General features: G+C 53.5%; 9 protein-coding genes across 9 annotated transcripts; 4 read left to right on the top strand and 5 right to left on the bottom strand.

Moving 5' to 3' along the window:
• Positions 1 to 3,572: 3,572 nt before the first annotated feature.
• Positions 3,573 to 4,493, bottom strand: PG998_005268 (uncharacterized protein; the record flags this gene model as incomplete). Its single annotated transcript, XM_066872086.1, has 1 exon — positions 3,573 to 4,493. One exon carries the CDS (start codon positions 4,491 to 4,493, stop codon positions 3,573 to 3,575), a length of 921 nt encoding a protein of 306 aa, XP_066732183.1.
• A 1,057-nt stretch (positions 4,494 to 5,550) lies between these two features.
• Positions 5,551 to 6,614, bottom strand: PG998_005267 (uncharacterized protein; the record flags this gene model as incomplete). The annotated part of the gene is made up of 2 exons (XM_066872085.1): positions 5,551 to 6,338; positions 6,404 to 6,614. The coding sequence occupies 2 exons, from the start codon at positions 6,612 to 6,614 to the stop codon at positions 5,551 to 5,553; spliced, it is 999 nt and encodes a 332-aa protein (XP_066732182.1).
• Positions 6,615 to 7,226: 612 nt separating this feature from the next.
• Positions 7,227 to 8,291, bottom strand: PG998_005266 (short-chain dehydrogenase; the record flags this gene model as incomplete). The annotated part of the gene is made up of 3 exons (XM_066872084.1): positions 7,227 to 7,396; positions 7,477 to 7,699; positions 7,788 to 8,291. 3 exons carry the CDS (start codon positions 8,289 to 8,291, stop codon positions 7,227 to 7,229), a joined length of 897 nt encoding a protein of 298 aa, XP_066732181.1.
• Positions 8,292 to 8,807: 516 nt separating this feature from the next.
• On the top strand, positions 8,808 to 10,208 carry PG998_005265 (uncharacterized protein; the record flags this gene model as incomplete). The annotated part of the gene is made up of 1 exon (XM_066872083.1): positions 8,808 to 10,208. The coding sequence occupies one exon, from the start codon at positions 8,808 to 8,810 to the stop codon at positions 10,206 to 10,208; it is 1,401 nt and encodes a 466-aa protein (XP_066732180.1).
• Positions 10,209 to 10,596: 388 nt separating this feature from the next.
• PG998_005264 (uncharacterized protein) lies at positions 10,597 to 11,940 on the top strand (the record flags this gene model as incomplete). Its single annotated transcript, XM_066872082.1, has 2 exons — positions 10,597 to 11,495; positions 11,607 to 11,940. The coding sequence occupies 2 exons, from the start codon at positions 10,597 to 10,599 to the stop codon at positions 11,938 to 11,940; spliced, it is 1,233 nt and encodes a 410-aa protein (XP_066732179.1).
• A 354-nt stretch (positions 11,941 to 12,294) lies between these two features.
• On the bottom strand, positions 12,295 to 14,501 carry PG998_005263 (MFS general substrate transporter; the record flags this gene model as incomplete). The annotated part of the gene is made up of 4 exons (XM_066872081.1): positions 12,295 to 12,641; positions 12,888 to 13,674; positions 13,737 to 14,254; positions 14,321 to 14,501. 4 exons carry the CDS (start codon positions 14,499 to 14,501, stop codon positions 12,295 to 12,297), a joined length of 1,833 nt encoding a protein of 610 aa, XP_066732178.1.
• Positions 14,502 to 16,229: 1,728 nt separating this feature from the next.
• On the top strand, positions 16,230 to 18,455 carry PG998_005262 (uncharacterized protein; the record flags this gene model as incomplete). Its single annotated transcript, XM_066872080.1, has 5 exons — positions 16,230 to 16,246; positions 17,202 to 17,655; positions 17,714 to 17,874; positions 17,978 to 18,354; positions 18,421 to 18,455. The coding sequence occupies 5 exons, from the start codon at positions 16,230 to 16,232 to the stop codon at positions 18,453 to 18,455; spliced, it is 1,044 nt and encodes a 347-aa protein (XP_066732177.1).
• A 548-nt stretch (positions 18,456 to 19,003) lies between these two features.
• On the top strand, positions 19,004 to 19,387 carry PG998_005261 (uncharacterized protein; the record flags this gene model as incomplete). The annotated part of the gene is made up of 2 exons (XM_066872079.1): positions 19,004 to 19,277; positions 19,332 to 19,387. The coding sequence occupies 2 exons, from the start codon at positions 19,004 to 19,006 to the stop codon at positions 19,385 to 19,387; spliced, it is 330 nt and encodes a 109-aa protein (XP_066732176.1).
• Positions 19,388 to 19,679: 292 nt separating this feature from the next.
• PG998_005260 (uncharacterized protein) lies at positions 19,680 to 21,097 on the bottom strand (the record flags this gene model as incomplete). The annotated part of the gene is made up of 3 exons (XM_066872078.1): positions 19,680 to 20,727; positions 20,793 to 20,833; positions 20,903 to 21,097. 3 exons carry the CDS (start codon positions 21,095 to 21,097, stop codon positions 19,680 to 19,682), a joined length of 1,284 nt encoding a protein of 427 aa, XP_066732175.1.
• Positions 21,098 to 22,063: the final 966 nt, after the last annotated feature.

Raw genomic sequence — 22,063 nt, 5'->3', positions numbered from 1 at the left:
TTGAGTCCAGACACCAGACATCCAAGCAGGCATGCAGGCATGCAGGCATTTGGCATGCAGACATGCACAGGTGGATCCACGCCTGTGCGACGCTGCGACGCGAAGGGCCTAGCGAGCCTGGCGAATGGCCCCTCTTTCTACCCTCTGCCCTTCTGACTGACCCTGATAAGTTATCAGGGTACTTAAGCCTCAAGGGTACGGACTGGCGCTCTGGCTGCTCCTGATGGAATATCGGGCGGAAAGCCGGGAAGGGCCAAGCCAGGATTATTGCTGTCTAATCTGGATCAGCCCTCCCGAAATGACGGACATCGAAGAAAGTACTGGATTGAGTTGGTTTGCGGGGGTATCGTGAGATTGGCCCTGGGTATTCTGCTGTGCCTCGTGCTGAGGTTGTCGGGAGCCATGCTGTACTTCCGGTGTACTTCGGTCTGCTTGACCGGGTCTTAATTAAAAACGGTTCGCTGCTCAGCAGGTGCCGCGACTGGCACTCCAATCCCGTCCACGAGCCATTTGCTCCTCGCCTCGCCCGAACAGAATCGGATGAGCAGTCAAACAACGTGATACGAGCGAGGCCAGAGGCATGTCGCTTTGACAAGCGCGCACTGAGAGAGGAATGTGGTGTGGTATGGTGCCCCAATACTGGCAGGGCAGGTGGCAGGTCGCTAGCGACATAAGATTACCTGCCACTTTTCTCATCTCAGCTGGTCGCTTATCCCGGGCCTTACTGGTGCTGTGTTAACACAACGGACATTGGTCATTTGCTTTTCTTCTCTTGGCCATTCTACGTAGCGGTGCATCCTGGCTATCTCCGGATCAAACCCCGGGCTGTCAAAGTTAAGGTATGGCTGTGTTTCGCCGTAGCATGCAGCCAAAGGGTCGAGGGGGCATAGGGTCTCAGGAAGTAAACCAGATCAATTGATCGATCTGAGCAGTGGTGGTTGTCAGTCCATGTCCGTCCATCATTGATTGCCCTTGCTTGCTACGCCCGGAAGCCAATGCCAGGGCCAGCCCCACTGGGACGCACTAGTGGTGCCACTTTCGAAGCTTCAAATGCCTGCCCTTACAGGCCCTTTGTTTCTGCCTTTGTACCCCGACAGCCGTCCAAGTATCGGACCTAAAACATCAGTGGGCAACCAAAACACCACGCCGACGCTCGGCTGGTCGACAGGCTTGTTGTGTTCGTATAGGCCGAATACGATGATGGCCTTTCTGGCTCTCTCTCACTTACAGTTGATTCCACGGTGCTGGCTTCTCTTGGCATGTCCCAGTCTCGCCGAATAAACTCTTTTCCACCTCAGTAAGGTTGACTACTTGAAACTCACTCTATTCCATCATACTTCCAGGTTTCTCAATCGACTCGTCATTGCCGTGAAATGGCCCTTCATTAGCGACCAGCTTTTGGTCGACATGCTGTTCAATGCCAGTCAGATGCCGGACTAGCCCACGCTCTGTGTCCCCGCCTTCCTATTGGTCGGGTGACTCTCTCGCCCATGTCTCCCCAACGGGAATGCATGCACGCAAGCACGTATGATTGGATCGGCCCCGACATTCTCAAGAGGTACATGCCATGCCCGCCAACCTCCTGCCTAGAATCCGTAGAATCCTGTTTCCATCTTGACGGCCGTTTTGTCCGCGCCTCTGCCCTAGGTTGCGCTTCGATGACCATCCGGGGCCGTCAACTACGTCATTGACGTACCTTGCCTGTGGCGGCAATTAAGTTATAGCTACTCACCAAACAGTTCTAGAAACGCCGTATACCGCGTTTTGTTGCTGCATGGATACGAGGCGGCGTGCTTACCATTTTCACGAAGGGGGTGTGCACCATACTCCGAGTGCTCGTACCACCAAGGTGCACGCCGCGGTGCGATACAGATTGACTGTGGAAGGCTGCGAGATATTGTCCCCAAGAACATTAACATCTCCTCCAACACCGGATCGACAGGCGGGCAACGAGTCCCTTTCGCTCTGCATCTGCCAGTTTTGAATGCGCCATGGTGTGACCCCGGAGCTGTTGGGCTCACAGCTTGACAACGAACCGAAAAAGAAAGAACCAAAAGATGGGAATTCAGAAGCTCTCCGACTCGAGTTTTATTCACCTCAGCATCTTATTTTTTGTTTATGTTATGTGTTATTGCATGTAGGATCTTATGGGCAGGCGCGTCATCTCCTGTGTGGTGAAATGTATGAGCGACTTGCTCTCCTATGACAAGAGACTCTGTAAGCCAATGCTTCGGCACTAATAAACGACATTCGGAAACGAATTTTCTCCTCCTGTGGCACATCCAACTACATTTCAAACAGGTTCAGATGCAGATTTTCATCTGGGATACGATGGGTGTCTGTGCTGAGATCTACGTCTGCGTCTTGGATGGCAAAAGCGCTTCCTGAATCTCAGCAACAAGCACGGTTTCTTCTTAGAACATCGTACTTGAATTTCGCAGACAACCAAGACCGTCAAAAAAATATCTCAAAACAACCCTCTTACACCTTCTTGCATGTTATTCATACTACCTCGAGTGCGGTATCATGCAGCTTCTTCAATTCACAGCATATATCATGGCTCCCGATACCTTAAGTCCGGATCAAGTTTGCCATATACGTGAAATACATCTATTTCATGTACGTACGGGGGGTGTCTGAGTAGACACCGCCACTATCGCCGTTTGCTCTCATCGTCTATGTTAGCTTCCCGGGGTGCTTTAATGCAGATATATATTTGGTTCATCAACCTGTAGGTAAAGACGGGGATCCTTGTACCACAAACGTACCTTGTCAAGGATCCATTCTCTGTGCGATTCTAGATCGGCAGAGCACTTACCTCTTCTTCATCTTCATCTTCATCTAGATAAAGCCTATGGTAGAGCTTCAAAGCTGTGCATATCAATATGGTAGCTGGTTTGTCGCCGCCGCAGCCGTGGTAAAGAAAATCAGGCTAAAACGAGCCCCAAGTCTCAGAGACTTGAGCTCATCATTTGCTGAGTGATACAGGACGGTGTCAATGTTTTCCATGCACGTTTTCGGCATGTGGTCTTCTCATACCAAAGCAAATGCTATCATACACGGACTTTCGTTTCTGTTGGGCTCATAACTTGACATTGAACCGAAGAGCAAAAAATGAAAGAATCTTTTACGGACAGGGCAAGACGAGGACTGCATTGATCACAACAAAAACAACATTTTCTGGAGAATGATCTTCTGATTACTGACTTGCCTTGGATAGAAGCGGTAAGTACCAGTGGACTAGCATCCGGAGATATGCAAGTTTACCGGATAGGGAGAAATAGGGGCTGGCTTGGTTAACGCTAATATTAACGACGGCCACATTATATAAGTATTTATTTGAAGGGCTTATCATTATTTGTCGTATATATCGTTATCATTGAAGTGGCATATGTCAACATCTCCTCTGTATATCTTCCTCTTGCATTTCAGCCTTTTCGCATCTCCCGGGGTATATCACCAACACTATTAAGTCTCATCCTCCACCATTGAAACAAGTACGTTACTCCTCATCGAGCAGAGCAAGCCCAATAGCAGCAATCATGCGATATCATACTTTAATTCCCAAGCAGTCAAGGCCCTGTTCCCAAGCCAATTTGATCTAAACCCGGCTGCACCATGCCGGGAGGGTGTGGTGCTTGGCCACCCATGCCACTTGAAGAGAATACCATGGAGTTCATCGCAGGAGCCGGAGGACGGCCTGGTCCCAATTGTTGTGCATAGTCTGGACTGCCGGGCGCATCAGCCGCGCCGCCATTGTGCTTCTGCAGCTCATCCCACACAATCATACGCGACTCCGGCGGGAGCTTGCTGATGACCCGATACCAGAAACCCGGCCGCGTCCACGAGAGGTTGACGTACTGCTGACCCTCGACGGGCGCGGCGCTGCTCTCATCCTCCTTGAACTTCTTGAGCATATTGTTGACATCGTGACGCTTCAACTGAATGCCCGAGTGGCGCCGCTGGATCTCCTCCAGGATGCCGGTGGTTGTGGCGCGCGGGTGGATGGCGAGGGTCTCGACCTCGGCGGCGATTCCCAGGTCGTCGCGTGCGCGCTTGCGGTTGGTGGGGATGCCGGCAGCATCGAGCTCCATGTCGTGGTCGTGTCGGTTGCGCCCCTTGACATAAGAAAAGGTCCATATGTTGTCGCGCGTCGAAGACTTGATGACTCCCTGCCACTCGCACGTGCCCTTAGTGCTCTCGCGCTTCCGCTTCTTCTCAGGCGGCACCAGCGCTGCGGCCTCGATCTTGGTCCGCGACGGGGCCTTGGCTTTGGCCTTCCAGCAGGAGAAGACGTGCCGGCGGTAGATGTCTAGCACGGGGTCCTTGCTCTCGGCGCAGGACTTGCTCACCCCGAAGCCGGCCTGCTCTGCGGCGGCTTTCAATGCCTTCTCGGCATCTTCGTACTTGGCCCAGTGCAGGTTGGATAGGGCGGCGACAGCAGGGTGCGTGTCTGGAGGCAATGGGTCCTGCACCTGTAGTAAAGCGAACATGACGAGTGCTGCGATGCATGCAATGTGCGCTGGAGTCGTTCAGTTATCTCGCAAAGTGTTCCCGCCCGGCCCGTTTGTTATTGGGATGGATATGGGCAGGATGTCAATCGGACGGTACAAAGCGTTGGGCTGACGTCGAATTTAGATAATGTGACGGCCTTTCAGGCAAATCCAGTTAGAGGGCTGAGAGGGCGGGTCGAGATGGCACGTGCTTCGGCTTTAGCTTGCAGGGCCCGGCCACAGGTTTAGCCACAAACGTCCACCCTGTGGCTGTAATGGAAACTCCCTGCTACCAAACCAACACCGTCGCCAAGTCAGCCCCTTTCGCACCGTTTTGCCATATATCGCCCGGCGCACAATGCACCCTACAATTAAACGGCGTAGGAGAAATGTGACGTATGAGAGTTATCGGCGAACCGGGTATATATGCAGCCCTAGAAGAGGCGATACAAACATGCAGTTGGTGAGGGGGTTTGCCTTCCCAAGCCCCGGACACCATCGACAAAGAAAAAGGGAAGATGACCTCGAAAGCCAGTGTAGTTTCCAACCTGAGTATAGAACTCTTCGTCTCGAGCACCGTCTTCAAACTGCATAAATCACGACTCAGCGAAACCACAGTCTTCTATCCCCAGACGACTCCGCGAGCGGCCAGTAAGGCAGAAGAGCCCCAACCTGGCAGACAACATGGGTATCAATGGAACTACTACAGGGACGGACATCTAAGGAAACAGTTGCTGGTTCCTTGTTTTAACCGTATGCACCTGTACATATGTCTACTAAGTTGCTACCTGAATGATCTAGAAATCGAGTCAGGCTTCTTGGCTTGCTCTAGCATATGCATGTGTGAATAGCCTGGCGAGACATTGATAGAGATGAGGTGCTGCATGGTCACCACCACAAGGTCAGGGATATGGCGCCACGGAGGCTTTGAGACCAGGTCAAAATATGAGACGAGAACAATGAAAGCTTGGGTATATTGGATTTTGTTTCCTATCAGATGCTAATTTGCGCTAACCATCAAAGAATCTGTATGCCATCAGTAGGCGGCCACTACTCATTACATAATCCAAGCCAGCATCATGGTTGCCGCCACTATCGCTGTAGCCGCCGTGCCGAGTCCCTTGACATGCACAGCAGAGCTATCTGGCTCGTCCTCAACCTCCAGCTTGGTGGTATTGACGCGCATGCACATCAGCGTGGGCTTGCTCGCCCACCCGTTCACGATGGGGAGAGCGGCGTTGATCATGACGATGTGCAGGCGGTTGGTGGCGTCGTAATATTCGGTCATGTTGGTGGCGTTGCGCGGGTACGAGTTCCAGGCGAAGAAGCCGGTCCCGCTGGCCGGGTTGGGCGTGCCCCCCGGCACGCGAGTGGCGTTGGATGCGGGACCCTTCGCGTTCGGGTCGGGCTTCGTGCCGTTGTAGCCGTTGAAGTCGAAGGTCGTGACGCTCGAGAAGCTGTCGAGGCTGCCGGCGTAGCCTAAGCTGCCGGCGCACTCGGGCAGGGTTTTCCAGAACTTGGAGGGACCACTGCACTTGTCGAGGCCGGCGCTGCTAACTCCCTGGCGCACGATGGCGTCGCGGCAGGCCTCGCCCAAGACGGCCCCGCAGTCAGGGCTATTAGGGTCACCATCGGCGTACCGGTTCGTTACGTTGGCCGGCCATACGAACGACCCAGCCGCTGAGATACAAAAGGGGTTGGTAGTTCCGATCTGCTCGGACAGGTTGCCGCCGCCGGGCCAGCTGAAGTCGTATGTGTTGACAATGACATGTGGGTCCTCTAGAAGACCATCTTCACTGAACGAAGGGCTCGCATTGGCCGCGTAAAAGTCGGAGATGTTGACGCCTGCGTATCATATTCATGTTAGAGTCTTTCATCTGGAAATAATCCCGGTCATGTATATGACATACGCCACGACCATTCAAGGTTTCTCAGCCTGTCGTTGTTGCCAGAATATGACGGAAAGGGACGAAATTTGATGGAACGGGTGGCGTTGGGGTTCGCAGCGGCCTGGTTTAGGAGAGGCCCCGAGATGTTGCGGTTGTACGTGAAATTGTAGGGGCCTGGATAGTATACAGTTGCGTAGTCACTGACGGATTGGGCGTTGGTCGGCAATGACATAGCTGCCAAGAGGAATAGTTTCCCTACGATAGTAGACTGAACCATTTTGAGCAAGGAATCCTTTCACAAAGTCACAAAGGGCATTTGGAGCTGGAGGTAAAGCACAAGAAAAGGGAACCGATGCTGGAGAATGCCTCATATTTAAAGCATCCTACTGCTCTTCTGTGATGCTATTGTTAGGCCACACTAGGCCACAGGAGACAACGAATGATGCACAACGTCATTCTGGTAGTCTGTGAGGCTTGATTGGCTGCTGTCCCGACCCAAGCTCCTGGGCATCGAATGCATTCCCCACATACGGAACGACTATTACGGCGCGGAGCCTTCGTCGGATGCTCGGCATGGACTCGCAAGACTCAGCAGCCCCCTTCTCAGCCAATTCGCCCCCTCTCTACTGCGGCGGTGCTAGCGGTGATGATGGCTGGGCGGCACAGGCGTTGGGCGTATAAGCGGAGCCCCATGGTGTGGATTATGGAGGGACCACCCCTGCTGCTTCTGCACTTGCCCTTTAGTACTTCTCCGTACGGGGAAACTAAAATAAATGTCTATTGAGTGAATGGGAGTGGCTGGTGGCTGAGAACTATCCTGTCCCTCGTCCCTTTATATCCGCGGTCAAATCCCATGCACACCGATCTGGAGGAAAGTCGGATCCTCGTCGATCTTCTTCCTCAATTCGCCGCTCTTCATCTCGTCGACGTCCCACTCGTTCCAAACAAACCGACCGTGTAGGAAGGCGGCCTCGGGAGATGCGGCCCATACAGCGAATTGGCCTGGAAGGTCGGCTATGTAACGCGGTGTTAGTGAATGGCCACTGCTGACTATTCCCTCCCTCTCTCAAGGGGGATGGAAACCGAGTATATACCGTTGTTGAATGCAAAGTCCTCTTCCTTGACTCCAGTGCTGGCAGCGCCTGGGGTAAAGATTGGGCCCGGGTTGAAGGTGACAATCTGCATCGCCTCGCGCTTGGTGTCTTGGGCGATGAGCTGCAAAGCTAGAGCGCCGCTGTTCTTGGAAAGCCCGTAGGCATACATGTGGCTAGCGGCAGCGAAGTTATGGGCTGCGACGGTCGAAACATGGACCAAGTACTAGCCACGGAGAGTCAAAAAGCCAGATTAGCCATCATTCTTCCGACGATATACGCCAGCCGGGAAACCTGGCGTCTTGTTCTCTTACCTTTGTTGAGCCTGCACTGGACCCCTCCTGTTTATGGAAGTGCTCAGTCATCTCCAGGCATCCGAACATGTTGATGCCAAAAATATCCACTACCCCTTTTGTGCCTAGCTCGAGGATCGGTCCGAACTTAGCAGGGGCGACGGCCGCGTTCAAGACCAAGACGTCGATGTGAACGCCCTGGGTTTTGAGGACACCCCAGACCCGTTCGACGTCGGCGCTTTTGGCGATGTCGCATTGCAGCCCCATGACCTGAGACTGGGGGAAGTCTTTCCCGAGCTGGGCGGCGGCCTGCTTGATAACATCGTCGCGGCGACCGACCACGACCACCTTGGCGGCCGAGGCCTGGAGGAAGGCCTTGGCGATGTGCAAGCCTATGCCGCCACCGCCGCCGGTGATGAGGACGTTCTTGCCAGCTTGGGAGAGCTCGGGTCTAAGGGGGGAGATGGAAGGATATGGCTCTTTGTGAAAGGCCTTGGTAATGCTGAAGTCCAACAAGTCGCCCATGATGGTGGTATTTTGCGTTGATATTGTGAATACGTTTAATGGAATTGGGATCCCCTGGAGAGTTTCTTGTTGGATATGATTCTCTTTCATTTTCTAGCAGACAATAGCGACTCGAGGGGTACTTATACGGGCACCGATGGTTGAGGGTAGGCAGCGTTATGTCAAGGCCGCCTAGCTTGCGGGTTTATCTCCGTGGTTCTCCATCCGCAACACGAGGTCACGACAATGGTCACGCCCGCAGTTGCGTATGCATTGCACAAGGTAGGCCGATGACAAATGAGTTTCCCGCCAACTAGATGTGAATTATTGCAACATACCTACTAATAAGACAGGAGTGAGACAAATCGGGGGCCCGCGGGAACCCATAATTCTCCGCAACTGGCGGGAAAAGATGGAGACAATTTTCCGCTAGTCTCCGAAGGGCTTATCAATCAAGGCCCGCCAGTTTCCGACCACGCGGCGGGCTCCTTGCTCACCTGCTCATCTGCTCTCACCTTTGCTCCCTCCACATTGACCATGTCCCAGACCCCGGAGCAGACCTCGAGGTCGGAAGAGACTGCGCTAAGAATATGGAGGCGCGCTTGCGTGGCCTGCACTAAAACCAAGCGCCAATGCACCAAACAGGTCCCGTCGTGCCGCCGATGCTCAGTCAGGGGCATCCCCTGCGCCTATCCACCGCCTCGAGATGCTGCCCAGTCCCAGGTCCAGTCGCACCCTTCGTCAGCTAACGACACGTCCCCCATGTTATCTGATGACCCTGACGCACCACGGATAGCTGAACAGCTGGCAGCATCAGCAACAGCTCCGCCAAACCTGGAGGACCTGGACTCTTCTGATTTCCAGCCACAATCAACTAGCTATGGCACTGCCATTACGAATACCCTAACCAATACGGGCGCCTCAGGTGTGGACTGGTTTCTGGCCCCGAACTCTTTCGTATCAGAGATCACGGTTACCGATACGCTCCTGCGGGATATCCAAGTGGACACGTCGGTAGACCAGATGCACCATCTCATCGACCTCGTCAAGAAGTGGCTAAAGCAGTGGGCCACCGGCGGCCACAGTTCGCTGTTCCACCGGCAACTCTACCGAGCCCACATGCCGCGGTGCGTACAAGACGCCTACAGCGCCATGGCCTTGTACTTCGTCGCCAGGAATCCCGCCAATCAGGATAGCATCTTCCACCTCCTCGACGACAGGGTGACGCAACTGCTCGAAGACCAGATGAGCGCCGAGCTGCTTCCGGCCGGCCTCGATCCCGGCTCGCAAGCCCGCGAACTATTCGGTAAACTCTCGCGTGTCCAGTCGCTGTTGGCGTACCAGACCGTGCGGCTCTTTGACGGCGACATTCGAATGCGGGCGCGGGCCGAAGCCGTTATCCCCACACTTTCCGCCTGGACCAAAGATCTATGGGCACAAACACGGCGATCGGCCTCTCCCGCCCCGGGCTGGGATGCTTCGACTCCAACGAGCCCGCTCCGCCAATCTCTGCCCTTTGACGGTCTCATCACGCTCAACGAATCGGTTGTCACATGGAAGCTATGGATCCTGGTGGAAAGCATCCGGCGGACCTGGCTGATTTCGAAACTGGTCATCGAGATCTACCACTACTTGAAGCACGGATGGTCCCAATGTCCGGGGGTCATCCCCATGACCCTGAGCGCAGAATTGTGGTCGGCTGAGACGGCCTACGCTTGGTCCTGCGCGCAGAAGCAGCCGGAGCACGATGGCTGCGGGGCATTGTTCGTCCCCTTGCACCAACAGTTGGACATGATGCAGTCAACGGACCCTGGTAAGGTCGACGAGCTTGGTCGCGTCGTCCTCGGACTCATATGGGGACTAGAGCGAATGGCGAAATGGAACAACCGTATGGGCGGAAGCAATGGGACATCAAATGCCGAAAGACCGGTTAGATAGAGACCCAGGCAGTTCCAATGAATCAGTTAGATAATATGACAAAGACAGCAACCCGCAAATACGAAGCAGATCCTGATTCGATTGGATTTTGAGGTGTAGAGAGAGGGTCATCAGCGGGACACAAGAATGCACATGTCGAGTGCCGATTGGCAGTATCGACGGGCTGGGCAGCAGTCGGAGTTTCGTGTTACCGAGGCATTGCATGCATATTAACCTCAATGATGATGCTCCTCCTGTAGAAAGTGGGGGTGGATTTCAATCAGGCACCGTCCCATGCCGAAACTCCTTTCTGCCTTTTCCCCGCAATCCATCATCGTGGAAAGCACACAGCATCAATCTAGACACACAGAGTCGAGTCGGATCGTCCCGGTAAGAAAAAGGAGGAAAAATGAACGACGACATAAAACCTTATGAGATCTCGGTCCTCGACGCTGACCTCGCCGATCTCCAAGTCCGGCTAGCCCGGGCTCGGTTTCCCGATGAGCTAGAAGCGGCTGAATGGGACCTCGGCGCCCCCCTCGACGACATCCAGCGCCTGACCAAGTATTGGGCCACTTCTTTCGATTGGCGCGCCGCCGAGGCCAGGCTCAACCGGTTCGCGCAGTTCACCACCGACTTGCAGGCTGACGGGTTCGACCCTATCAATATGCACTTCCTCCACCAGCGGAGTAAAGACCCCAACGCCATCCCCCTGCTCTTCGTCCACGGCTGGCCCGGCAGCATCTACGAGGGCAGCAAGATCATTGAGCCCCTAACCCAACCCGGCAGTAACGGCCTATCTTTCCACGTCGTCGTGCCGTCGCTGCCCAACTACGGCTTTTCAGGCGGCGTCAGCAAGCGCGGCTTCTCTATCGACCAATACGCCGAGGTCCTCAACAAACTGATGCTGAAGTTGGGCTACGACCAGTACGTGACCCAGGGCGGCGACTGGGGTTGGTTCATCTCGCGCGCCTTGTCACACCACTACCCACAGCACGTGAAGGCCACGCACGTCAACCTCGATCTAATGCGCCAGCCGGGCTGGCTCAAACACCCGCTTCTGGCACTCGAGCACAGTTTCATGCCCTACAGCCAGAGCGAGCGCGAGGGCTTGGCTAGGACGAACTGGTTCTACAAAGAAGGGAGCGGCTATGGGGCCTTGCAGACGACGAAACCCCAAACACTCGGCTATGCTTTGGCAGACAGCCCCGTAGCACTGCTGAGTTGGATTTACGAGAAGTTGCACGACTGGACTGATAGTTACCCCTGGACCGACGACGAAATTCTTACGTGGATCAGTATCTATTGGTAAGTGAAATCCCTATCTTCGGCGGCCAAATCCATTTACTCTTTGTGCATCTACATTCCACATTCCTGGCACGATTGTGTTCTTACACCCACCCTTTCTTCTCCTTTTAGGTTCAGTACCGCTGGTCCTGCCGCCAGCGTCCGCGTCTACTACGAATTCACGCGCGTAAATCGGGGCGAGGGGAAACCCGGCCAGATGACGCAGGACCAAATGCTTGACTGGCAGCCCATCACCATGGGCGTGTCCCACTTCCCCAAGGATGTCATCGTCGCGCCCCTTGCCTGGGCACGTGCTCGGGGCAACGTCGTATTCGAGAGTTCCCACCCGAGTGGCGGCCACTTTCCGGCCTGGGAGAAGCCCGAGGTCATCGTTGGGGACTTGCGTGACATGTTTGCGAAGAACGGGCCTGCGGGGAACGTGGTCAAGACGGGGAGCAAACTTTGAATACTGAAGTTTGGGTTGGCTTCCTATAGCAAGTGAAAACAAAGAAGACTACATATATCGATATGTATTCAGTGTAACTGTAGTTGCGAGCATCGCCAGTACCAATGTCGTCGCTACCGACAGACCCTATGCCTTCCCATGGCCAGATTGCACACGGCAGTTCAGAGATAATACGAGTAGACGGTCACATTGAGTACTGATCAAAATGAAAATCTATAGTACGCACAATCATACCCATACAAGACCGTATATCTGTAGGAATGGGAATTGCCAACAGAGATTTCCCAGAAGTGACGAACGCGATCGGCACATGTTGTTTGGTCACCGCGATAATATTAACACACCACACGTGTGTTATATAAAGGATTGCACTCGCGGCGGATGGGGCATGAAGAGCCAAGCCTCTCTTGAGAAGCACCTCCGCCAGATCCATAGAACCGCCAGATCCATAGAGGCGCCACCTTTGCCGACAACGTTGAAGCTCGGAACAACGGGGAGGGGAAGGAGGAGGAATATGCCGCCGTTGATTCCCAATTCGAGATCTAACTTCTTCGGGAGTAGTTGGGAGAAAAGCAAGAGGGGCGTAAGATTGAGCTCGCCGATATCAAGAAGAAGCTGAACACGATCTTGGTAGAGAGCATGAATAACAGCAAGGAGGAGGTTATAGAAGCCATCAAGAACCTCGGAAAGTCGGTCGACGTCTAAGGTTGCAAAATGATAATGTAATAGCGTCAAGATGGAATACCGCTGGTTTATGCAGATTGCTTCTATTTTACAAGCATGTTTAAACTTTGAGATTCGTGTTTTACAATTCGGCCATTTTACTATAAGAGAAGAATTCATTTCTTATCATAACCTATCAAGCCCCAGTCACAAGTCACACTCCTTGTACTTATTTATCTAAACATTCATTACACCTCTTCTTTTGAGTCTTCATAGCTCTTTACCGAACGCCGCGTCCTGCCGCCACTTGCCTGCGAACCTCCATGTGACAAACACCAGCGACAAAGCGGATATTTGCACAATGGCGCAGGTCGTAAATGCCCAACCCACCCCAATACCATCAATCATCGGCATAATGAAGCCTGTACCACCTGCGGCTAACAGGCATCTCGCCAGGTTGAGACTGGCGCTGGCTGCTGCACTGCTAGCAGGGAACACATCGACCAGATATGTCATGATCACCGACTGCGTTGAAACCACGGCCCAACCTGTAATGAACGTGGATATAATTGGGATGGCGATCGATACTCTGCTAGAGAACTCAATACACCAACCGAAAAGGATGATGGATAAGCACTGAGTTATGGAGAATATGGGAACTAGACGCAGCCGAGCCTTCTCGATGGGGAAGCGGTCCTCTTCTGCTGCTGTCGATTGGCTAATTCCTTGGGCTTCTATTATCTGGGCTTCGCGTGCGGATTTGACCTTGCCGTAGTCCTTGTCAAGGATTTTCCCGGTGACCAGCGTGCCGACCATGGAGCCGACGCCGTTGGCGATGAACGTTAGCCCAACCTGTGTCTCGCTTAGGCCATATTGGGACTTGAATAATGATGACATAGCCGTGATGCTCATTTGCCACACGGCGTAATACACAGCCAAGAAGATGATCAGGGGTGCAGCATGCTTTCTGGCGAGGATACAGAATGGTGCGGTCAGGTCAATATCCTTTCTCGGTGGGAGAGGACCAACATCATTCGCTGCGGTATCCGTGTTCCTCACTCCGGCGTGCTTCTGATAGAAACTCAGGGGGTACTTGGTAAAAGGCTAGAGGGCATGCGGCTACCGTTGCCGACCCTCGAACGCAGCGTCTCCGGCAGAAGCACCAGCAACGCAACCAGGAAGGACACACCGTAGATGGCCAAGAACCAGAAGATGGACCTCCATCCAAGCGAAGAGCCGGCCAACGCACCCCCGATGATGGGGCCCACCGCGACAGGGACGAGGAGCCCGGCCTGGAATATGCCCATGTAGCTGCCGCGGTCGGCGCGTGTCGTGACATCTCCAATGACTCCGGACCCGATAGCGATGGTGCTCGCGCTGCCGGCGCTCTGCAGACAGCGCAGCACGATCAGGGTCGCGTAGTTCCGCGTCTCGGCGAGGCCGATACAGGCCCCCAAGAAGACGACAAAAGTGCAGGCGTAGGCGATACGTCTACCTTTTACATCCGAGACGGGGCCCCAGAGACTGGGTGCGAGGCCTTGAAAGATGAGGTACGAGGTGACGGTCAGGTTCACCAGATCGATCTTGACGCCGAGGTCCTCGGCGATGGTCGGCAGCGCCGGGAAGTATATGTTCGATGCGAAACCGGAGACTATATTATTTAAAGCATGTTAGCTCAGAATCTCGGATGGTAACTGCATCGAGAGGGTAGACGCACAGGTGGCAGCCACCGAGACGATGAGGACAATGAGACCCTTTTGCCGATTGCTGAAGATGCTGTACCGCTCGTCAGCAGCTTGCGCGACTGCGGGTAGCGATATGCGAGGAGGAGCCGCCTCTACCATGTGCAGTATGGCATCCTCTTGAATATCATCTGAATTTGTGTTTGACTGGGCCATCTGTGCAAATAACAAGGGGATGACTACTCCGGGTCGAACTCGAGTCTGGGACAGTACTTAGAATATAGAATAAAGGGATTGCCAGGAAATGAAAGACAGAGCTATCTGGAAGATTTTGAATGCGACTGATTTTATCATATGGAATGAAATACGTGAAATCTGCTTCTCTGAAATTAGTCAGTTGTGGCTTTTGTTCTTCCCATCTAAAAGGGGCAGGAGTGTTTAGCGCCGGAGTTGAGCGGAGTTGAGGCACGCCTTTTTTTTCCTTTCTTTCTTTTGCCTGGCTGCGGAGTTGAAGTCAGATGTCATGCAAAACCCGGGAGGCTCGTTGGGCCTTAGGATACCAATGATACTCAGTCCCACAAAGACGCCAGAAGCCTGCTCAACATTGCCAGAATCGAAGGATAGAAAATGGTCTATCCTTATTCTTGAGTTGCCATATGAACTCGCAAACATCGTCGCGCAGTCTCCTTGAATATCGGTCGCCTTCACCCATCCGGGCATTGCATTGCCTCAGTCCACCATCCTGGCCATATTAAGTTGTCCTGGCAAAAATTTGCCCAGAGTGCCTTCTATTTCCCAGACACTCCTCCTCGCACCACCGACACTGATCTTCAGCCCAATATGACCGCTCTGGCTCTCCCATACAAGTGAGTAAGTACCTGGCTTGCATCGGACCGTCTCAACGGAAACAATTCACTAGATCCCTCAGAAGACGAAGCTTACGTCAACCCCAATACAACCCGCATACCAACATTCAGCGCTCTAGATGACCTGTTCTCGTCAGCCTGAAAACGGTGCCGCGGCCGCCTATTCCGCAGAGACGACCCGATCCGTAGCGTAACCTCGGAACTAGGCACATATCGCACCCCTTGACCAGTTTGTATATGTCTCGGACGGTTTCCTGATGCTTTAAGGGATACGCATACAAAGAAGTGACAAAATACAACTGCCGCATTCTATAATCGCCCGACAGCCTCATGAGCCCTGGTGGCTCCGACACACTATCAGCAGCGCATCGGCGTACCTATTGGAGCAGAGCATGCGCGATAGGCGCTGTGATTGAACATAGTATCACAAAATTGAAGAGGGTTTGGGTATTGGCCATGTCTTTATATTGCTTAGTTTCATTTGGTGCGTATAATCATCATATGGTAGATGTACTCTGCGAATTTAACCACCTGGCCACACGTACCCCCCGTGCTTGATCCTGATATCTAATTGCTGGCAACTTATACCATTATGATGGACGTCGACGACACGATCACCATCGATCACCCGGGTTTCACGTCGAGATCTGAATCATCACCTCGATATAGTTTGTTATCAACAGCCTATCCCCGTAGTCACATAGTTTTCTTCCATCCACCGCAGCCAAGAGCGTGACAAAATTGATGATATTGTCGACAATTCAATGATGTAGTGTAGTCTGTGGGAGGCCCATTGAACTTGGCGGCTTTCGGTGTTTCGCAATCGGCCTCGGTAGAGTCGACGGACAACCGCTGAAATCGAAGGACATTGTTAGTGGCATACCTACCCTCTAGATGACGTATTGTGTACTTGGGAGAATTTTATCTGTGGTTGGGATTAAGAGTTGAGAAGTGTACATACGGCTCTCAGATGTTGACTTGACTTAGGGATGCGTACACGCGCTACGCGATTGACCTCGTCGCTTTTTCCATGCTGGTCGTGGCGAAGATATACGGAAGCCAAACGCCAGGCCAGAAGATGTCTGGAAAACCAAGGTGTGGTCAAAACCACGTCCTTGCAACGGTCACTATTGGACTGGAATGTTCAAATAGATCAGTGAGCGACTAGATGGTTCACCGAAGGCTTCTCGTTCAGAGGTGCATCCGGTAAGTGTATTCCAGCACATTTTCTCGATATTATTCCGAGAACGCCCAAAGCGGGCTAGGCCTTAGATAATGCACACTTTGCAATACTTGGTCCGGTTGGACACAACAAGGGTCATATATTATCTGGCAAGCCTAGTGCCTTCAAGACTGTTCGATCGACATGGCAGTGACCAACAAGAGCACGCCGTGTTTCCAAATAACATCCAGCAACGATTCTTGGAAAACCGGGCGATACGGTGAAATCACAGTTGAGCTATATTAACTGGTGGAGGCATTGAGAGAGCTCGCGAGGAGTGCATGACTCTTTAGATGGGCATTGGCTGCCGATCAGTGTCTCCTTCCTAATAGGAAAGGGCATGGTAAATGAAGTCCAGTGATCCGAGAAGACGAAAACGTGCGCCAAGTCGTGCAGCCACAGACCAGACGTTCAAACACCGCAATTAGTCCTATCTTATAGATGAAAGATGCTGAAAAACTTTCCTATCCAGCCGTTTTCAGTGGCTCATGCCGGGTGCCGAAGCGAGTGACTACTTGGGTCAATATAGGGATGCGGGGATCCAGGTGTCGCATTGGACGTTGCAACCCGGGCATATTAACCACATGGCGCAGTGCCAGCTCCGGATCCAAAGCGACAGGTCTTGGCAAACGATCGGCATTTGCCTCTACGAAGCCAATAGCCGGCAGTCTTCGCCGGCAGAAGGGGCCATTTATATGAGGTTCCCCTATTTATCCTTTAACCCGCCACGAGGAATCGAACGAGAAACCAGGCCAAGCAACAGTTCTAGAAATCTTCGTCGGGCTCACTGAGCGCAACACCCTCATTCCCCCTTATTGCATCGCATAGACAGCTTCAAACAAGCAACAAAAGAAACAACGGCAGCGAAGATGAGGTGGCTAGCTTTGTCCCTCGCCGCCCTCGCCGTGCCCTCGCAGGCCGCGCTGCGCTTCGGGTGCTCGACCGTGAGCATCCAGCGCCTCGACCCCTCGTGGAGCCGGGCAAGGTGCCCTCGGCGCACTTGCACCAGATCGTGGGCGGCAACGCCTTCAACGCGTCCATGGACCCGGCCGACGGCGACGTGGCCGAGAAGGCGACCTGCACGACCTGCACCTTCTCCGAGGACTTCTCCAACTACTGGACCGCCGTCATGTTCTTCAAACACCAGAACGGCTCCTACCACCGCGTCAACATCATGCAGAACACGGCCCTGCCCAACGGCATCAACGGCGGCATGACCATCTACTACACCCAGCAGGACTTCTTCTCCAACGGCAACCAGAAAATCACCGCGTTCCCCAAGGTGAGTAGTGAAGAGAATGGCCCGGCAATGACCATGGAGCTAACCAAAATGATTCTAGGGGTTCCGCATGACCGTCGGAAGTCCCACTGCCTCCTCCAAGTACGGTGTCGGTCTCAAGTTCGTTTGTCTGCAGAACAAAGGAACTCGATTCCCCGAGCTCGATGATTTCCCCACCCAGAAGTGTGCCGGCGGTATCATGACCGTCCACCACTTCCCCTCGTAAGTTTACACCATTCTCCATAGCCCTGGCTAGTGGACCATGACATTCACGGACCCAAGGCCGTCTACTGGAAACTTGCTGACGAACCGAACACCTTAACAGATGCTGGGACGGCAAGAACACCGACAGCCCCGACCACCAGTCCCACATGTACATCACCACCAAGGACGCCTTCCAGAACGCTGGGGCGTGCCCGTCGTCGCACCCAGTCCGTGTGCCCCAGGTCGCGTACGAGACACTCTGGGACACGACCCCGTTCAACAACATGCAGGGCCAGTTCGTCCTGAGCTTCGGCGGCAAGGGGTACGGCACGCACGCCGACTACCTGTTCGGCTGGAAGGGCGACGCCCTCCAGAAGGCCATGGACAACAGCTGCATGTTCCAGGCCTGCGAGAACGGCCGCCCCCTCAAGTCCCAGAACGTCCAGGCCATGAACCAGTGCAAGGTCAAGAGCACCATCGCTGAAAACATTGATGGCTGTAAGTTGTTTTTGATATCCTTTCGCTTGGCACTGTGCTGACCATGTCGCGTGTGACTCGTTGCAGGGATGTCCGAGCTCCCTGGTGGCATGAACATGTAATGTGGCTATCTGGGGATGTTTGCTTTTGCTATATACTCACCAGGTGATGACGCACTTCAGTCGTCAGTAATGAGGCCCAGGATCGGGAAGGACTGGCTGGTAACATCATGGGTTGGCATGGAAGTAGCTAGTTTCGAGATTTGATCAGGTAGACAACACGTTCGTTATCATGAGGTTTATTTTCCAAAGACATGAACAAGCTGCAACCGCAATTGTATGAGACCGTAGTCCATGACACTCGGGTCGGCTCCTTCTTTCCGACACGACGTTCGGAGTAAACACGGGCTTGGCACTATCGACATAGCACTTTTGGTGTTGCATTCCCCAAATGGCTAGATCAAAGCGGGGATGCAGCAGATTGTTGGTGATCGCTGCTGAGAAGGCGCTGGATATGCCGTGCCGCAGCCACGCGTCCTTGGACTCCTCCCCTTGGACTAAACTTCTTTCCTCCACCACAAGTCAAGTAGAAACCCGAAACCGCATCTACATACTTACATCGCCACTACGCTCGCCCGACGCGCCCTCTTTCAGGTCAGATCTGCCACATAATGCCATCCCCCACGGTCTGGACCAACACGGCCGGCGTGTTCGGCCTGGTGCCCCTGGCCTTCGGCTTGCGGTCCCTATCCATGCCCGCTTCGGTGCTCACGAGCACCGGCCTCGCGAGCGGGGCGAATGCGTCCAAGCCCGACCATGCCCTGCCACGGGGGCTCCTGCGCATGGTCGGCATGCGCAACATCGTTGTCTCCCTCACGCTGTCGCTGTGCTGGTACCGCGGCCAACGCGAGATCCAGGGCGCCATGGTGCTTCTTATGGGGCTGAGTATGTCACAACCCCACCATCGGGTTCTGTTACCACCCCCAGAACCTTGCTCAGGAAGTCTGGCGGGTAAGAAGGACTGCCTGTTGACTAATGCTGCGCGTTCAATCTAGTGCCGCTGGTGGATGGATTCGCGTTTAAAGAAGCAATCGGGGGTCGAGAGTGGGAGCATTGGGGATTCGTCCCAGTTTTGATCGGGCTAGGAGCTGGTGTGCTGGGGTGGCTAGGTTGAGACACGGAACTGGCTTGCGTTGATGGTCCGTACAGGATAGAGACGTGGATTTGCTTTTTCACTTGAACATGGTTGGGCATGGTGTCATGGTAAGAGGTCAAGCGATTTGCTATCTGCGGCTATCGATGAACAAGCAGAGCTTGGAGGCCTAAGGTGGCCATGCGGAGGACTGGTCACCGTCCAACGCTAGAATCAAAAGCCATACTCCCCCATCCAATTTTGAGGTTAATCCCATCCCACACCGTGTAGTAAGCCTTTAGCAACGGCGATCCAATAATCCAGACCGGTGTATCATTGTCGTCGAAGCTTGGGATCCCGGGGCTATTGATGATGGTCTGGCAGATTCCCGGCGAGCCCGGGTACTCTCCCAAATTGAAGGAACTTTCGGGCAGACTGAGGTTCATCGCCTGCGATCCGGTTCCCAGCGTGAACGTGATTTTGGGTTCGAAGTCGCTTATCTGGTTGCATGGGGCGCCCCAGGCGCCGTGGGAGCCGTCGATGGGCATGATCAACGGCGAGATCTCGGCATAGAAGGCCTTGGCCGTCTCGTCGTCGGGGGCTTGGATGAAAGCTGTGCCGGTGTCAAGGATAGCCAAACCCTGTCCTGCATTCCCTCCTCCGCTGCTGTTAAAGGGTTGTGTGCTGAGATGGCTCCAGGAAGGTTTCTCAAAGTACATTGCCTGCTGATCCAGGACCCAGCCAAGATCCAGCGCATAGGGTCTCGGGCTCAGGTCCGTATAGGATAGGTTGCCGGTGTATCTGGACTCGTCGATACCACCTAGGGTCAACTCGGCTCCTTCGATTTTCCCGGTCGGCATGTAAAAGGAGAAGACGGGCGATTCCAGCTGGCCGCTATCCCACAAGCTCCAGAACAGCGACTTAACAGAGGTTGCACTCGGCAGGGCCAGGCCGATGATGCCGTCCATTGGTTGCTCGTTCATCATTGGTGCGTATGAATTGCACAGCAGGAAAGCTTGATCTGGCACCACGAGGTGACCGATGGACACCTTATCCACATTCTCGGTACATGTGGCGCCTTGGGGTGCACTAAGGGGAATGGCGTCCGGACCGGTGACGAAGGAGATGTTATCGAGAGTTTGCGGTTGAATGGCCGTGAACGTGGTCGAATTGCCTGGGCTGAACAGGCGGTGGTCACCGCAGTTGTTACAGCTGTTGTTCGGGAGAAGGAGGAATGGAGATCCGGTGTCCCATAGAACTGATCTTCTGGCTGATCAGCACATGTCCATTGTAGCATCATGACACAGCCATGTATAGGTCCTACTTACAGAGTCTGGGGCGGGGTTCCGATCGAGATGTCGCTATACCACTGTTGTTTGGAGCATGGTCAGTATTAAACGATGTCTATCGCGTGTACCAGGTGAGGTTGCCTAATTACCTGGTTATCTGTGCGATTGAACCAGTCTTTTAGGTCGACATTGTGGCCCTTGTCATTAGACCAGATCTGGTGTTGCGGAAGTCTTGCCTGGTTTGACGAAGATCTGAAGTTGAGGGGAATCTTGATTTGGGTCGTTGTCGCCAGCTGAAACGTGGCCAGCAGGATGGTGATTGCAGCACCAATATCGACTCCCATATTGATGTTTGGGGTTTGAGGTTCAAATCGTGGGAGGGAATAGAAAATGAAGATAGGAAGTTGTTGCCTTTCCTTTTCGGTTCAATGTCAAGCTGTCAACCCAATAGAAACGAAACGTTGAGCCAGAAAAAGAGGTGCTTTTAAAGACATCCGTTCCTTCGCGTGTGAATGCAAATTATGTGTTGTTAGGCTGCCGTAAGACTGTAAATGTGACTCAAGTGCCCGAGTAACCAATCACGCATGCATAGCACAAGGCAGTAGCTGATACGAATAAGGTGCGATGGTGTTATCATACATCAGACTGTTTGTTGACTTCTAATCTGGCAGGTCTACGTTCATTCAATAACTTCCAGCTTCCGCTTATTGTGCATTAACTTCACTCATATCCCAATTGCCCCCTAAAGTACATCGGTAGGGGCCTATAGTAGGGCGGTGGTGGTATTATCTTTTCCCAGGTTGCCCTTGCAATTTCCTCTGGTCCGTTATAGTGCCAGACCACTTTCTGCAACACTTTCTTGGCATCCTCCCACGTAGTGACTCCCATAATTCGGCTCCATGTCTTGATATCACGGTGCAGCGTCATTTCCCTATCTTGTAGCCTCTGAGAGAGTCGATGAAAGGAGCGGCGAGCTCTGACCAAGACCACTGCGCTTGCGAAGGCTTCCCAAAACCACATGTCACGGTCGCATGTGCCGGCCAACATGGCCGTCAGTGACCCCTCGACGTTACCCGCCCCTACTTCGACCAATTCTGCTACCTGTTCTTCTGGAAATAAGTTGTCTGCGTTGAGATCAGCAACCAGCCCATTGTTTCCTTATCAGCTGAGTGAAGAGAAATTTGTGCGGGCTCAGGGACAGATAGACCAACTGAAATAGGGGTTCGCGCAATATTTCCTCACCAAGGGGAGTTTTCTTGAACACTTACGGTTGGACCAGCGCATGACCAGATTGCAGTAGCCGAACGTGA

The sequence above is a fragment of the Apiospora kogelbergensis genome (assembly GCF_038363985.1).
Source record: "Apiospora kogelbergensis strain CBS 113332 chromosome Unknown utg000003l_segment0_segment0, whole genome shotgun sequence".
Classification (NCBI taxonomy): Eukaryota; Fungi; Ascomycota; class Sordariomycetes; order Amphisphaeriales; family Apiosporaceae; genus Apiospora; species Apiospora kogelbergensis.
Note: the sequence above shows the minus strand (reverse complement) of the source record. Positions and strands in the feature narration are given on the sequence as shown.